We start from the raw sequence: 17,297 nt of genomic DNA on the forward strand, positions 1-17,297 counted from the left end.
GAACTTTTGGGGTGGCTAGAACTTCAACAGAAACGTAGAGAAGTTTTTTAAATGTCCTCCCAGAGGCCTGTGTTCTTTCATGGTGGTAGGAACTGGAGGTTCCGACAACTTGAGGGTTGTACTGGGAACATACAGGGCGCCCTGGCCAGGTGGCTCCGTCCGTTGGAGTGTTGTCCCATACACCAAAAGGTTGTGGGTTCGATCCCCGGTCCGGGCACATGCAGGAGGCAACTGGCCAATGTCTCTCTCTCTGTGTCTCCCTCGCTTCCTCTCTGAAATCAGTGAACATGTTTACACTCAGAGCTGCGGCCCAGAGAAGCGCACGTCGGTGTGGTGACAGGAACCTGGGCGCTCAGCAAGGCCAGTCTCTCCGGAGCGTGGGAGCCACAGCTTAAACCCGTCGTCCCGACAACTGCCACGCGGCTGTTGTTGGGTGGGGGAGGGGCGGGGTTTTAAACACAGCTCCGACCTCCACAGTGAAACCGCTGGGAATCCAGCTGACCGGTCCTCACACCACCTGCTGGTCTCTAACCCCACCGCTCTGCCTTGCTCTGTGGGGGAGGGCCGCACTCCGCTGAGGGCGACCACCACCAGGGATGAAACTGGGAGATGAAGCAAAGCCTCATTCCTGCACCATCAAAGGTCGTCCTGCCTCCCAGGGGATCGGTTCACACGGTCAGACCCGCAGATTCCCGTCGTCAATCGCGACCGAGCGTGGGTGATGCACTTTTAGTGCCATTCCTTTGAAACCTCCAGGCAATCATCTACGGAGGTGACTTAGGCCCTCGCAGGGGCAAGTCCTGTCCGTCAAAGACACATTCTTCAATTGAAGGGCCAATCGCCTTCGCCGTGGACCCCCATGAGACGCTGAGTCCCCCCAGCCGGGGAAGACTGACCTCTGGGTAGGCAAGAGACTTGCAGCGGAAACTCTTATGCGAGATACACGAGCTGTTTAGAAGATTCTGGACCTGTTCACGCGCACCTGTTCACGCGCGCGTGAGGACGGTGCCTGTCTCTCCGCTTGTGCAAACGTGTGTGTGAAAACACACGGTCCGGATGCCTCGGACGAGAGGCGGGCCCCGCTCACCCCACGGGGACACCAGGTGTGTGCTACTTTGAGTAAAAGTGTGTCTTCGTGATACAGCTACTGTGTAGCAGAATCCGAAAAACAAATACTGCGTCACACTGCACTTTTAGATGCATATTAGTGAGGTCAGTCATGGACAATAAGTAATTGTTCACACTGTTAACAAACAAAGATTCAGGAGGAAAACAACCCCACCAAGCGGAGCGGCGGCGGCTGCGAGAGCCAGGCTGAAGGCTTGCTCCACGGAAGGCAGGTGGAATGCCGACTGCGGCTGCGCAGCAGGAGGGACTCGGCACGGGGCGTGGCCAAAGCCAAGGGGGCGGGGCGGAGGCGGAGCCGTGAAGCCGGTGGCGTCCTTGTGGATGTGCTGGTGGAATAAATTTATGCTGAGGCCTCAGGGCACAGAGCCCACCAGGTAGCGCCGTCACCCGTCTCCGAACGAGGGGCCGCCGTTCAGACCAGTGCGTTTTCGCGAACAGCACCGAGAAGCACACTAACGAAACGCGTGCAAGCCAGGCCCGTTCTGCCGAGCGCCGGTCGGCCCCAAGGTTCCCCGGAAAATCTCCGCTTGAGGCTCCTTTGCTTCCTGCAGAAAATAATGAACAGCAATTTTCCTTACGAAGTGCTTATTTGCTTTAAAAATAAATTAACCCCAGATTCTTTAAATAACAAACATCCTTAGCACACTTAAGACTCAACTCGACTTGAATTTCGCCCGTATTCTCGGGCGTACGCATGAGTGATTGCGTGCTCTCGGGGTCAGCTCTGCAAACATACTTTGCAAAATACTGAGCCAGTCACTCCGATGGAATTTCCACAGATGCCAAACATTTGAAAGTGTCCGGATGATTGATTCCATTTTTCGTTTTCCATCTGAGCGTTCCTGCCTTTGCTGAGAGCAGACATGGCCGCCCCCGGCACCGGTTTCTCAAACGGGGTTTGAGAAGAAAATCGCAACCACCGGACCCGCACGCGCGGGATCGCACGTTCCCCAACCCACGGGTCTCGAGGGTTCAAACAAAAGTCAAGTTTTAACGAGCTCTCACTTCTGCTACATGTAAATCACACCGGGAGAAGCCGGGCCCAGCAGATGCTGCCACTGCCGGCCAGTATCACTTGTTCCCACTGTTTCCCGTGGCTGTGTGATCTCAACGTACTGACGATGGAGTGAGTCGGCCTTCCTCCGGGCTGCGGGCGCCCCCGGATTCACCGTCAGGGACCCTCGGTGGGGCCGAGCGGAGCACAGTCCCGGAGAGCGACAGCCACCAGTCACGTTAAGTAGCAGCTGCCTGCTGATTTCACAAAAAGGAAAAGAGAGAGAGAGAATGCTTCTTGCTAACACTGCGGCTGAAATGCCTCTAAGGTCACACCAGGCACCTGCAGGTGAGCTGTTGGGTCCGGACCTTCCTCAGGCCAGTGGCCGCCTCACTATAATCATGGTTACGGAGGACATTCAGTTAGGGTCCCTCTGAAGACAGTCCCACCTCAGCAACTACGAATAATGCAAATTCTACTTACTTCCTATCTGTGCTCCCGCTCCTATTTTATGGGCAAGTGCCATGTACTGCCAATTATTTAAATGTGCAAGGCAGTTAAAGTACATGTTGATCTTCGTAAATTTAAAAAAGCCCTGACTGGTGTGGCTCAGTGGGTTGGGAGTTGTCCTGCAAACCAAAAGTTCACAGGTTCGATTCTGGGTCACGGCCCCAGAGAAGCAACTGATCGATGTTTCTCTCCCAGTCTTTCTCCCTCCCTTCCCCTCTCTCTAAAAATAAATAAAATATATATTTTTAAAAGACAAAAATAAAGTGTCTGTTTTGAATATGGGATCTCTTCTCAAACTCAGATGTCCCCACTCTGTGGGGAGAGAATGCCCACCCCCCAACTGCTACTCTTTTTTTTGGTAAAGTTACCAGTTTTTCTTTTTTATGATTTTATTTATTTATTTTTAGAGAAAGGGGAAGAGAGAGAGAAAAAGAGGGAGAGAAACATCAATGTGTGGTTGCCTCTCTTGCACCCCCTACTGGGGACCTGGCCCACAACCCAGACATGTGCCCTGACTGGGAATTGAACCAGCGACCCTTTGGTTCACAGGCCCGTGTTCAATCCGCTGAGCTACACCAGCCAGGGCACACACTGCTACTTTTTAATGGGTGTTTTTGTCAGTATGTAATAATGATTCCATATGAAATAGAAACAATATAATACATTAACAAGACGCATACTGAAATCTCCAGCTTCTCCGTGATGGCCGATAATGAAGGGAGGTCAGACAACCAGAGAAAGGACATCAAGTGTCAGCCAGCAGGAGGGGGCGTCAGGCCGACTCGGCTATCCTCAGAGCCTGGACACGGGCCGTGACAGCACGGCAGTCACTGTGGAACTTGTCCGCCATGGTCAACAGGTCGGCACGTGGTGGAGAGTGCGGGGGTCTCCCCTGAGCACGTCTGTGTGAGCCCAGCGGCCCCACAGCACGCCCGTCATGAAGATTTCGAGTCCGTGTGTGGCAGGGTCAACATGGACAGTGAATAATCCAGGGGAGTTCAGCACATTTTCTGGGTGTGGATTTCCTACGCAGCTGTGACCAGATCCCAGAGCTCCCCTGCCCGACACCGTGTACGATGCGGCGATCCGCTCCTTCGTGGCTGGGCGCAGGGAGAACACGACACAGAGGGAGCTCCCAGGACAGCGAACATGGTGAAAGGCGTAGTAATAGTCAGAAGTGTTTCATCAGTTTCCTAAATTCTTCAGGCAGCAGTAAAGGCGAGCACACGTTGTCTGCACTAATGTTCGCGGGCTCCTGAGACAATAAACGCTCCTGTCGTTTCCCTTGTGGACGTGAGGGGACTGGGCTCCCGGGCCGACCTGCCCAGGGCCAGGCCGCCACTGGGCAGGAACCGGCCGAGCCCTTCCGCCTGCCTCTCAGCCCACGTCCTCGGTTCTGCCCCGTGGAGGCTGGCCACGGAGGCTGGCCACGGAGGCTGCCTCCTCAACGGGCCACGCGGCCCGTCCTTTCTGCCCAGATTCACGGAGGTGCGAGGGCCCCCCAGGGGCTCACAGACGCGTGGCCCTCGGTCCAGGATGCTCTGCTCTAATCCCCGACCTTTGAGTGTGTTCCAACGTCACTGCGCCCACGTCTCCGAGGGAGCTCCGAGCGACGTCATCTTTTATCAGCAACCTGGGCACCTGGGCCACGTCGCTGCTGTGTGACCGCACGCTCCCGGCGAGAGGGAGGGGCAGGAGGGAGGAGAAAGAGCATCCAGGGCGAAGGGTCCAGAGACCGGCTGCAAACGGCTTGTGTGGCTGCCCAGCGCGCAGCCAGCAGGCGGGTGGCCCGGGAAAGCACAGTCCTGTCCCGCCCGCCTGTCCCTGGGGTGGCCCGTGCCCCGGCCCCTCTGCCTGGGCTTCAGAGAAACAAAACGTGGTCACGAGTGCAAGTGCTCTGCAAAGCACGACACACTCCTCACCCACGTGGGCCGGAAGGCCCCAACACGGAAGGACGAGCTGCCGTGTTCCTGCTGAACGCTGACCCGCGGACCGTGGGCAGGGTGCCCGGTGCGCCCGCCGGGCCCCGTGTCGACAACCTCCTCGGCGTCCCTCCATCCTGGCTGGCTCCGCGCGGAGGACCCCGTGGGGACAGCCAGGGCCTGAGACAGAGTGGAGCCGAGTGACGGCAGACTAGACCACCGGTGACAAGTGGGAGACACGACCCGAGAGAAATAGAGTTGTTCTGCATTGAGCCTCTAAAACGGAGGACTTGTTGGTTAGAGCGGTCACCTGACCCTAAAACACACGCGACTCCGTGGAGAACACCTGGAACGTGGCGCCCTTGCGGCCCCGCAGAAGGGCCCAGCGGGCCATTACCCGAGTCACTTCCATCCGAATGTCTGGCCTGCAGGAAAACTCCGGAAGGTACGAGGAACGCAGACATGCTGGTGCTGTTCCCCAGCACCCTTGACTGTGTTTTGTTCAGATACTCCCATGGGTGATTAGACTGCCCGTAAGTTTGAGACGGGCTTTTTAACAAACAGGAGTGCCTTTTGTAACTCGTGGGTGTGGGGCGTGGACATTAAATTCATAGTCCTTGCTGCCGTCCCCAGGAGCCGGGAGGGCAGGGAGGGTGGCCGCACCCCTTCCCCAGCTGGACGTCGTCACTAAACCTGTCCGAGGGGAACAGTGCAGCCCACGCTCCCTTCGAGCTCCGCCCCGGTGGTTTGGCTGAGGCAAATCTCCGACTTCCGGGGGTCCCAGGCCTTCACACGTGGCTTCGCAGACGCGAGTGTCTTGGGAGTGAATGCGGTGACGAGCCAACACTCTCTGGGCGTTTCCGTGGTCCGGGACAGGCTCTGGGGGGAGAGCGTTTGTCGGCACGTCCCAGGGGCTCCACTTGTACTCAAGGCTGGTCCTGACAGAAAGCGCGTCTCCCCAAATGCTTCCACAGTTTCTGTTACATTCCTAGCACACTAATCACGCACTCACAGGAAAAATAACATGACTGGTGAAAGTTAGGCATTAAACACTGTTTCTTTATAGTACACAGTGTTTCCCTTTAGGGAAGGTAACTTTTTCTCTCTAGTAGGAGGTTAGTTACATTGTTAAATACCAGGATGGTTGAGCAAATACAACACATCCAACATGTAATGAACATGTATCTATTTTAGAAGTCTTTGAAGGTAGCTAATATTCATCTCAAATAAAATATGTAACTGTGGGAAGCAGAAGAGTGTCTGTAGTTAAAACCTTAGCGATCTGCACTGTTTAAATTCAAGAAGGAGCTCGCCCATCTCACACTCTAGCCCCCCGGAAGAAGCAGGTGAAGCGAAACCTCCCCCCCACCCTGGTTCGTTTCATTTCCTTGGCCCCGTATGTTTCCTCAGAAGGAAAGAAACCTTTGTCAAATCTAGCAAAACATGTTATTCATTATTTTTTTGCCAGTAATGTTAAAATATAATTTGTTGCTTAATTTTCTGTCTTTTCTTTTTTGGGCCCTTCATAGTAGAAAGTTGTTCTTACTAAAGGAGGAAATCACATTATTCAATATAAATATATCACTTCTGGTTGCCTGAAAATAGACAGTGCAATTCATAGTGCTTACTGCGAGTAATTCACTCCAGCCCTGTTCCCCAGAGCTGCGTTTAGCTGTCTGGTAACAATCACGGAATTACACAGCCGTGGACTCCACAGGCACCCAGTCCGAGCACAGAGAGAAGCGGAGAGACTCTGGGGTTTGGCGATTGCATCCCATTTCCATGAAAACCAGGTACGTATACCTTGTTTTGCCCTCACCAGCACAGACCACTCGTCCAGCCAAGCCGGTGGTGGTGACACCGGGTGCGGACCACACGCGTGTTCCCGCTGCCCCGAGCGAGAACTCCGCGGAGCTCACCCTGACAGCACGGCACGTGGAGGGGCTCAGCAGAGATTATGCACCAGTGTGCTCTTGCATGAGGCTGCACACGCCTGTAAAATGGTTCATACAAAACGAGGGACCCCTACAGCCTCTGCAGCACAGAGATTTGCAAGAGGGAATGAATGAACAGCTGAGTCGTCTGTCCTACGAGCCAGACCCCAGGAACGGAAGCACCAGCCGACCACCAGTTCCAGGGCTGGTGCTGATGCAGGAGAGATTCGGGTCAGCTGGGCAGGCAGGGAGCAGCCACTCCACAAGGCCGTTTGTCCGTCTCATTAAAACTGAAAAAGAGCCCTGGCTGGTGTAGCTCAGTGGATTGAGCGCGGGCTGCAAACCAAAGTGTCCCAGGTTTGATTCCCAGTCAGGGTACATGCCTGAGTCGCAGGCCACGGCCCCCAGCAAATGCACATTGATGTTTCTCTCTCGTTCTCCCTCCCTTCCCTCTCTAAAATAAATAAATAAAATCTTTTAAAAACTGAAAAAGAAAGGATAATATTAATGACTAGCAAGCCTTCCTTGGTTGGTAGAATTTGGGGAGGGGATATAGTACTTACTGGTATTTTTTAGAAAAAAAATGTAGCTTCTGATTTTGTGGAATATTTATTGGAAAAGAAAGATTGTATGCAAATGCAAAATACGAGTTTGAGCTCATTCCTTGTGTTTTCCCCCCAAACAGGCTTACACGACAGTATTTTACAGCAGACGCTTGGCATGTGGGAGCCACGAGCCCCTCCAACGGGGGCTCCCCGGAACCAGAATGGGGGGGGCTTGTCACTAGGCGGCGCTCTTAAAAGAGGCGCTCACATTTTTTTTTTTACGCACGTAAAGGCAAAGGGAAAAGGAAAATATCTCATTTTATCTGTTTGTCTCTTAGATCTGTTTGATACGAATTTTTATTTTTTTCTCGAGTATTGCTTAACAAAAACGTCCCCACCCTGGTAACGCTGCTTGCGTAAGCGCTCCCTGAGAACCCGAACCGTTTGCTTCCAAAGAGCAGAGTATTAGCGCCTAACCCAGCGCGCGCGTGTGCGAGCGCGGGGAGGGGGCGTTGGTGGTCATAATTTGCGATCGTCCATCTCTACGTGATTTACCCAAAGAAACGGACCTGGCGAGGGGAAGGGAGAGGGGCGCAGAGACGCAGAGACGGGGGCAGAGATGCAGGCGGAGAGGGGTCCTCGGGCCGCGCCCCCCGCTCCCAGCGCCTCCCAGCGCCCTGCGCTCCGGCCCGCCGCGCGGCCGCTCCGCTAATAGCCAGGCTTTTAATCCCAGCCCCGCGCCCCTTCCCGGCGTGGCGCTCACTGCACCTTTCCCCGTCAGATCGCGAGCTTGGAGGACGTCCAGCGCTTGCCCAGAAAGCGCCAACGGAATGGGAAAGTGCGCAACTGACTGATAATACATTTTACAAGAAAAAAAAAATTACAGGAGACAAATTGTTGAACTCTCACCACGCGCCTGCCTATGTCTAAAGAACCAAAACTTTGTGGAAGACGTGGGCCAGGAGGGAACCGCCCCCGGTGGTCTCCTGCAGGCGGGTCCCTGGAAGGGGCGCGGCGACCAGCCCAGAGGAGGGTCTCGCACCGAGGGGGCCTGGCCCGGCTCCGCCGGGCTCCGGGGGCTGCGGGCCGGAGGGGCGCCGGGCCCTGCGCCACCCCGAGTTCCCTGCCCTGCCCGGCAGGCCCCTGCCCCCGGCTGCCCCTCCCCGACCGCCTGGCCACGCCCCCGGGTCCCTCCAAACCGATACACTCTAATTGATTTATTAAATGTCGAGGCAGCTCCTTTTTTAATAGCCCAAGCTCTCCATTTAGACAAAAACAGATCCGAGTTCCTGGTAAAGGCGTTTCTTCTCATCCTGTCACAAGTGACAGGAACGGAGGTAAATAGATGGGGGAGGGGAAGGGAGGCGGAGGGGAAGGGAGGCGGAGGGGTGGGGAGAGCAAGGGGGAGAAGTGGGTGGGAGGGGAGGAGAGGAAAGGAGGGGGCGGAGGGGGTGACGGACGCGGCGGGGGGGTGGGTCTGACGAAGATCCGCACGGGGGTACGAACACTTCAGCGGCTTCTAATTAAAGCCGGCGTGGAGCCCTCGGGACCCGCCTGACGTCGGCGGCGCGGGCATAAGAGGCGCCGGGGTCCGAGGCGGCCGCTGTGCAGCGCGCGCAACGGCAGAGCGGCGCGTGAGAGTCCTGCGCGTCCTGTGAGCCCCGCAGTGCGCGCTCCGCCGGCCCGGGCGCCGCGAGGCATGGACTAGCGGCACCCGGGGACGGACACCGGAGTACGCCCGAAGCTCCGGAGCAGGTGAGCGACCGCCTCCCGCGCGCCGGTGGCCCGCGGGCACGTGGGGGCCCGGCCCCCCTCGCAGGCGCTGAGGGTCCCCGGGACCTGGCACTGTGGGAGGCCGCAGCGAGGGTCCTGGCGCGGGGGCTCCTCCGTGGGACTCGGGGGTCTGTGTGGGCGCACGAGCACCACACAAAGGCTGGAAACTTGAGCGCAGCAGCTGGGCCGGGCGCGCTGGGGGGCCTCCTCGGAGGGACGAACCTCCACACAAGGCTTGTGAAGGTTACAGAAAGTTGTGCGGACGGACGCCCCGCGCTCCCCGGGCGGGATGTGCCGTTGGGTGAAAGTTTCGGGGCCCGGGTGGGACGCGGCGGGGGAGGGCCGAGCCGCTGGGCTCCGGAGCTCAGAGCAGGAGCCAGTCTCCGCAACCGCATGTGAAACCTCGGCTGGGGCCCCCGCGAGGGGCACCCCGCTCCGTTGGGGCACCCCGCCGCCGCCCCCTCCTCTGTCGGCTCCGCCCGGGACTCGGCGGGGCGCCCCCGCTCGGGGTCCGCGGGGACCGGAGGGGGTCAGCGGGGGTCCATGGCTGTGGTCTCTCCAGGGCCCCCTGCCCCACCAGCCAGCCGACTTTCCTCCCGCTCTCCACCCCCCCCCCAACCCCCAGCTCATCCCTCCAGCCAGCGAGTTCCGGGCGCACGGACCTCCCAGCCTGCCTGCCGAGCGCACGATGCGCGGGCCCGGGCGCCCCCTCCTCCTGGGGCTGCTGCTCGTGCTGGGCGCAGCGGGGCCCGGCCGGGGAGTCACCGAGCCCCGAGAGGCCGCGGACAGACAGACGCTGCTGCGGCTCATCGTGGAGATCATCCAGGAGCTCAAGAAGTACCACTCGGGGGAGTCCAAGCGACTGCAGCCCCCGGGCCCGCAGGACGCCGCTCCGGGCCGCAGGGAGGCGTCGGACTACGGGCCGGACCCCGAGGAGCAGCGGGCGGGTGAGTGCGAGCCGCTCCCGGACCCAGAGCTCGTGGTCGCTTGCACATAGAAGGGTCTTTGAGAAAACGCATTTTTAAAAGGCAAATCCATTTCGATTGGTTAAAAAAGAAGAAAACAGTAAGTCCATGAAGGCTACCTCGCGGGTAACCATCCCCAGCCTACTTCCGAGGCGCGGGGTGCCCCCGGGTCGGGTCGGTGGTGTCCGCTCAGATCTGCCCTCTGTTGTTCGGGAAACGGACGTGCTCCCGGCGGCGGCGGCGGCGCGGCGGCTTGCACGGCCAGAGCCGCTCCGGCCCCCCCCTCGCGGAGCCCCCCCCCCAGCACCCCAGGGGCGTTTCCCAGGAGAGCCTGCCAGCTGCGAGCGCTGCCCTGACACAATCGGGTCAAGTGTGATAAGCTCGGTTTTCGGGAGACGGACCAGAGTTGGGGGTGAGTGACCACTGACACGCGGTCGGTGTCTGACCCTCGGGTGGGGGGCATTCCTGCGGGAACAGACGGGGAGCCCACCCGCACAAAGGCAGGTCAGGGGCCGGGGCAGGTGAGCGGGACATGCCCTGGGGACCGCGAGGGCAGGAGCAGGCGGAGGTCAGGAGCAGTGTCCCTTCCCGAGTGCCCGCCCACCCAGACTGTGTCTGCTCGGAAGGGGGGTCCCCAGGAATTCTGCTTCTCTCCCCCAGACCAGGTTCTCCTGCTGGTCGGTAACACCAACTGCACCTGCACAGCTTTCACAGCAGGTGGTCTGAAGACATTTCATCTGTTTTCCAAATATGTACCCAGAAAAAGGAAACTTCTGTGGCCATTTGTGTGTTGCATGGGTGAGGTTTTCTTTCTGGAGCTTTGAGAGGTTGTGGAATTTGATTCCCAAGCTCTTTGAAATGGAAGCTTCTAACTGATTTATTCGCTGGAAGCTCAGTGTCAAAAGACCACCACACACACGGTTTCCTTCACCTTCTGCTTCAGGGTCCCCCTCGCTTCCCAGCGGTGGGGGCCGGGGCCGGGGCCGGGGCCGGGGCCGGGGGCTCCGGGAGCCGCTGACTCGGTTCGGAGATGCCGCGCCTCTGGGGACGCTGTCCACACGGCTCCAGGTGCGAGGAGCGAGGGCCGGGCCGGTCTCACCCGGTCCGTCCTGCGGCGGCCACGCGGGCGCCCTCTCCCCGGGGGTCCCTGCGGCATCCGCTCAGGGTCACGGGGCGGGGGGATGCTCCTTTCGGGCAGCACAGTAACCACTCTCGCTCCCCTCAAACAGAAATCGTCCCCCGGGACCTGAGGATGAAGGACAAGTTTCTGAAGCACCTGACAGGTAGGCTTCCCCTCACCGCCTCACCGGCCCTGCCCCGTCCCCGCACCCCGAGAGCCCTCGCGACCTGTGTCCCCTCCGCCTTCCAGGTCCGCTCTACTTCAGCCCCAAGTGCAGCAAGCACTTCCACAGGCTCTACCACAACACCAGAGACTGCACCGTCCCGGCATGTGAGTGACGGGGCGCCGTGGCCGCACGGGGGGCGGGAGGGGCGGTTCCCACGCCCTCCCACTCACTGGCCTGCCTTCCTCACACGTCCCCCCCTCGTGGCCTCGGAGCCAGGGCCAGGTGGCCGGCCAGGGAAGAAGGCCACGACATTTGGCGGCAGCCGGGGCCCAACTTAAAATCAGTGATTCGCCGTGATTAACCATGCTCGGGGTGGGCGGGCACCTCCTGATTCCACTGGTGACGATTGGACGGGTGTTGAGAGTGAGGGGTGCAGGGACCGGGTGCCCTGGGGTGAGGAGCCAATGGACCTGGGCCCCCGAGACTCCCCCCCCACCCGTGGGTGACCCGCACCCTTGTCGCCGCGGGGCTACGCTGCTGTTTCAAAGGTCTGCCCTCGTGTCCGGCTTCACCACCGACTCGGAAACGCAGACCGGCCCTTCTCGGTGTGGGGCCGGTCTGACCTCTCGGTGGCTTCTCCACGACAACGTGCATTTTATTTCCTCAAAAGTGGCTCCTCGTGCTTTTCACAAAACATACGATGGTGACAAGTCACTTGTTAGGTGAAGCGACATCTGCTAGAGCCCCAAACCAATTTTTTTTTTGAGGAAGTGCAACTTCCATTGGTGGCCCAGGGAGGGAAGTTTGCAAATAAGCGGTATCTCACCAGCTGCTCCCAGGGCTGACCCAGGGGGCACAGGCCAGACCTGCCAATCCTGTCTTTGAAAAAAAAAAGCCACTTTCTGTGAGTGGCAGTTTCCCCGGCGCAGACCGCAGTGGCCCCGAGTAACAGCAGGTGTGCGCACTGGCGGAGGGCGGAGCGCCCCCGGGCTCTCCTGGCTCACGGGGCAGGGACCCCGGGGTGGGCAGCGCAGGGCCCCACGGGCACTGCTCTCAGGTTTTACAAGCTCCCAGCTCGCTGCCACCCTCGTGTCCCTGCCAGATGGACCTGGCACACGCTGCTCCTGCACTTCCTTCTCCCGAGAGTCACCTGCTGCCTGAGAATCATTAACCCGCTTCCTGAGGCCGAGGACCTGCTCGTTCCATTGTCTGTGTGCACGTGTCCCCATTGAACGTGGTCTTACAAGGCGGGGCCGCAGACCCGAAGTGACCGCTGGGGTCATGACCGCTAACCCTCCCACTCACAGAGGACCTTCGCCCCAGGCCCACACCCTGCAGACCCCTCTGCAGCCGCCGCCTGTCCCCTGGGGACTCGGCCACCTGCTGCCCAGGCTCCCAGTCACCCACGCACAGCGAGAGGCATCCTCAGATGGGGCCCAACTGCAGCGCTCGGGATGGCAGGGCAGGGTGGAGGGAGCCCGGAGACCAGTGTCTCCCGGCCCACAGGCCTTCGGAGCTGCTCCGCGTCCCTGGGAGGCCGGGCTCGTGGGGGGCCCGAGGGCCTGTGGGCTGCAAGTATGGGCCTTCCCAGAGCAGCACACAAAACCCGCAGAAGTGGGGTCCCAGGGGCGACCGGGTCGGAGAAGCCAGGGTCTCGGTGGAAACGCCTGCACAGGCGGCCCGGTCGGCGGCCGCTCCAGGGGAGCTGCTGCAGGACCCAAGTCCCCAGGGACCCGCAGGCCAAGCCCGGGCGCACCTGTGGGCGCAGGGTCGGCTGCCTGTCTGACTTACTGCTGGTTTACGCGTTCTTCCGGATGCTCGCGTAGGGCCAGGGGCTCCCCACCACTCGGTAGGACTCTGTGCCTTGAACAGTCAGCGGCAGTGACGTGCAAACAGCCCAGGGCACCGCCCCCTGCACCCTGCGGGCAGGGTCCCTGAGGCCCTGGTTTCCGGGCACAGCTGACGAGGGTGGAACGGGACACGCGGGGTGCAGCCCGTCTCGGTGCTCCGCTTTCGCTAGGGTGTTTACGGAGGGCTCTGCGCCAGGAGGAGGTGCGGGACTCGCTGCACACGGCCCGCGAGCGAGCAAACCCAAGTCGCTTCCTCGAGCCCCCGCCCCCGCCCCCGCCCCCCCAGCCCTCCGGTTCCCTGTCCCACCTCGGCCACAGGATGCCCCGAGTCCCATACATCACTAAGTCAACAACTTGGGGCCCACGATCGCAGAGACAGACAGCATCCAGTGTCCAGGGAACTCAGAGACACGAAATGGCTTTAGCGGCTGGTGCGCGCGTCTAAGACCAGTGCTGGCCGAGGAGCCGCCGCAGCGGCTGACGGGCCCTGGTGTGTTCCCCCCGCAGACTACAAGAGGTGTGCCCGGCTGCTGACCCGGCTGGCTGTGAGTCCCGTGTGCATGGACGGATGAGGTAAGCCCACCGGCGCCAGCGGTCCCCTCGGGGACGGGGACAAACTCTGGGGCTCTGGGAACCCTCACTCCTCGGCGAGGCCGCCTCCCTCTGAGCGAGGCTGACGGGACACTCGGCACCCCCGGGTGCTGGCCATGGCTGAACAGCGGCCGTGCTGGCCGGTCATCTTTGCCCACGTGGCGACAGGGCCGGCACGCAGTGTGTGTTTATTTGAACCACATCCGAGCGTGGGACACGGGCACAAAAGAGGGTGACGCCGACAACTGGCCTGTGCACGGTGCCACCCGTCCGCCAGCCCCCGCGAGCGAGCGTGGGCCCGGCACGCCCGCGCAGGAGTTGCGGCGTCTCTGCCAGACACTGGAGCTGGACTCTGCCACTCTGCCACTCTGCCAGCGAGCGGACGCAGGGTAGCGAAGAGTGGCTGCCCTCTTTCAGCAGCCCCATGAAGTTGTTACTTCATAGCCTCTAAGGGTGAAATGGTAAATGCACACAGGAATTTACAATCTGAACTTTTTACTCGGCCTCTGGAGGGCTGACACACAACAGCAGCTGTCAGTCAGCGGGCAGGCCGGAAGTTCTTATTTTCCTGACGCACACGCCACGACTTCCTCACGTCACACTTCGGCCCGAGGCAGGTCCGTCCCCAGTGGGAAGAAGACGGGCTTTGGCCCTCGATGGCCGTCCAGGGCACTGGGGAGGGGGGAACATGCCGTGCCCGCCCAGCAGCTCCTCTCTGGGAGGGGACGGGGCCCAGCACCGAGGAGGAAGGCCGGGTCAGGCCGCAGAGCGGGCGCATGGCTGGCGGAGGGCTGGAACGGAAGCTCAGTGCGCAGCCCAGCCCTGGGGTTGGCAGCCCTGGTCCGCCGGCCTGTGAGAAGCCCCGGAGACTGCAGACGAGAACCCGCACTGGGGCCCACACTGGGGCCGCGGAGGCTCCTCAGAGGTCGAGTGGGGGTGCGACGGGTCAGAAGCCCGGTCTTCGATGCCACAGCGGGAACGAGCGGCCGCGTTGTCCCGCTCCTGCGCCCACGGCACGGGAGATCCCTTTCGGGCGCCGCGTGGATCCCGTGCAGCTCCCAAGTGACGTGCCTGGGCAGACGAGCACTATTTTGTAAGCATTTGTGAAGCATCACTGTCTGCAGATCCTTGGGAACCTGCTTCCACTCTCCTTACAAGAGGGGGCGCGCCCTCTGCAGCCCCTGACCTGGGGGCTCTGTCCCCTCCGCCAGGCCAGGCCGAGAGCAGCGAGGGGAGCGGCGGCCCTCCCCGGCTGCGGGGCCCACCCGTGCGTGGGGCGGCGCGAGTGAGGCGCTGCTGCTGCCGCCGCCGCGTCAGGACGAGCCCACGCAGCTCGAACACTCGGCAGAAGCCCGCCTGTGTAGGGGCGCGGCTGTGGGGCGGCGCTGGTGGCCCCCGAGCCGGCCCTTCGCTCCCGGCCCACCAGGCGGTCAGACCAGATGGAACAGGGTCCAGAGGAAGGGTCGAGGTGGTGCCCACGAGCGTCCGCACATCCCCTGTGCCACGGCCCTAACGGTTCATTCTGGCCAAGAAATGGGTCAGGTTTAAAAGTTACATCTGCTAACTGTAATTTCACATTTTTAAAAGATTAATTTCTTCTAGTTCCCGAAGTTTTAAACTGCAGTAGCAAACGCTAACTGGCTGGTCCCTGCAGAATGGGTAAGGGTGCCCACGAGTTGGGGGAGCAGGGGCTCCCCTCCAGGCTGAGCTGGCCCCACACCCTCCCTGCTGCCCGCACACGGGAGGTGGCGGCGCAGAGCTGCGGGCTGAGGCTCCTCCCCGTCCTCCTAAAGGCCTCTCCTGAGCACGTCCAGCAGTCAGGGGTCTGGGCGCAGGGACTCCCCCAGGACGCGGGGTCAGCACCCGGCCTCCTCCCAGAGGTTCGGCAGCTGAGCTCTCCTGGCGGAGGGCCCGCCCGCAGCCCGCAGCCGGCACACCACAGAGCCCGCCTGGGGCTCCGGGAGCAGCCCCAGAAGCAGCCCTAGCCGTCAGGAGCCGGACCGAGGGGAACTGGAGTGTTCCCAGCCTTGCAGGCCCTGCTCACAGCGGGGCACGAGGCCTGGCGGCTCTGGCCCCAGTGGCCACGCACTGAGCCCACGTGGACTGAGGACCCAGGGGTCAGCAGCACGTGTCCGGCCGCAGGGAGCGGATTTCGGTGGTCTCCACTCCTTCAGGCATGGAGTCACGGCACAGCTGAGGTGCTGTCCACGTTCAGGGACGCAGACCGGGCGCAGGTCCCGTGTGCGTCTGGAGACCACGCCGCGCAGCCCCGCGCGGAGTCTCTGGAACAGGCAGCGGGGTGGGCGGTGACGGGCCGTGTGCTTCCTCCCTTCCAGCCGCGAGCGACCGCGGAGCAAACCCTGCCAAGTGCCTTGGAGACCGACGGGGACTCGGAACCAGCCGCCGGCACGAGCGTGTCCCAGGAAGAGAGCTTTATTTTTGCAGACTTCCACAGTTCCTGGCGTGTCGTGGGTTGTGGGCAGCGTCTGCGGACACGCACTCGGTCCGTCCGAGCGCCTGGCAGCGGACCTGCGCTCCGCCCTGCGGAGCGAGGAGGCGCCGGCCCGCCGTGCAGCACGTGTGACGTGCCGTGTGACGTGGGCACGGCAGAGGCCCCTCGGTCTCCCGACTGGGTGAAATCACAGGCTATTTCTTTAGAAATGTAAGCAGATTTGAAACTATATTTTCATATCACATATGGTATGATTTAATATTTTTATTACTTTTACAATTAAATTCCCAGAGTATTAGTTGGAACTGCATGAAAAGTTTTTAAAAAGATAAACTTCAGCTGGGTTTTGGAGACAGGAAAGTCTTGTAAATTGTGGACATATCGAGGCTAATTCCACCTGTCGTTTGTGTAATAAATGTAAAATAGCAGCAGTAGACTGTGCAATATGTACATACTGTACATAAGACGAGTAATAAAGTGTTTGCTACAACAACCTCCGAGTGGCCGCACTCTCTGAGAGCCCCGCACTGGGAACCCACGGTTCGCAGGTCCGTGAGGACAGCCCGGCAGCGGGCCAGAGGACAAAAGGGCATCGGCAGGCGCAGTGGAAAGCGATGAGCCCTCATCAACAGTTACATCGTGGTCCTTGTTCAGAGCAGAGGCCGCTGCACGGTGGTGACGCGGCTCCCGAGACCCAGACTCAGAGTCAGCATCTCCGCTAAGTCTGCGCCTGCCTGTCCCTCCTGTGTGGCCGTGGCCGGGAGGACGCTGAGCCTGAGGACGGCCCAGCAAGTCCACACTGTTGAAGGTGGGCGCACTGTGAGCAGACCCGACTGGGTCCAGTTTAAAAAGACGAGGGAACTCGGCTGAGTTCTTCTGTTCGCGACCCCTGGTCTGGGCACAGCCACGGGGACAAAGCAGAGTCCTGGGATTTGAGGACCCGTATTTAACATGCATGTGCAAGCGTGAACATGTATGTATATGGGTTCACTTATGAACATAGAGGAACAGCGAAGAGTAATGAATCTATCATCTACTTTGGGCTTATTAAGCAATCACTGAAAAATTAGGGCGGAGTAAAGTTTTTGCAGTACTCTGTCTTAATCCTGTGTTCCAACTGGTTAATCACTGAACTTTTTCCCCCAGTCGTCACTTTGAAGGGACAGCACCAAACCCTCAATCTCTTCACCCCTCCCAGTTCCCTGTATGTTCTGGAAGGGACTTTCCGTAAGCCTGCCAAGGAATCCCACGGTCCTTCCTGCCCGGACCCTGTCCCACTGCCCCCGTGCCCCCGGTGCCGGCACACACAGGTTCAGGACCACCCCCCCGACACTGTGGAGAGGAGGC

The 17,297-nt window shown here is 60.2% G+C and overlaps 1 protein-coding gene across 1 annotated transcript; it reads left to right on the top strand.

The window, feature by feature from the left end:
* Positions 1 to 8,540: 8,540 nt before the first annotated feature.
* On the top strand, positions 8,541 to 16,443 carry ALKAL2 (ALK and LTK ligand 2). Its single transcript, XM_045844600.1, has 6 exons — positions 8,541 to 8,788; positions 9,432 to 9,753; positions 11,001 to 11,054; positions 11,141 to 11,221; positions 13,415 to 13,480; positions 15,835 to 16,443. Exons 2-5 carry the CDS (start codon positions 9,495 to 9,497, stop codon positions 13,477 to 13,479), a joined length of 459 nt encoding a protein of 152 aa, XP_045700556.1. The 5' UTR covers positions 8,541 to 8,788; positions 9,432 to 9,494; the 3' UTR covers position 13,480; positions 15,835 to 16,443.
* The last annotated feature ends 854 nt before the right edge of the window (positions 16,444 to 17,297 follow it).

Source organism: Phyllostomus hastatus, unplaced genomic scaffold (assembly GCF_019186645.2).
Source record: "Phyllostomus hastatus isolate PE091 unplaced genomic scaffold, TTU_PhHast_1.1 phas_contig_402, whole genome shotgun sequence".
Lineage (NCBI taxonomy): Eukaryota > Metazoa > Chordata > Mammalia > Chiroptera > Phyllostomidae > Phyllostomus > Phyllostomus hastatus.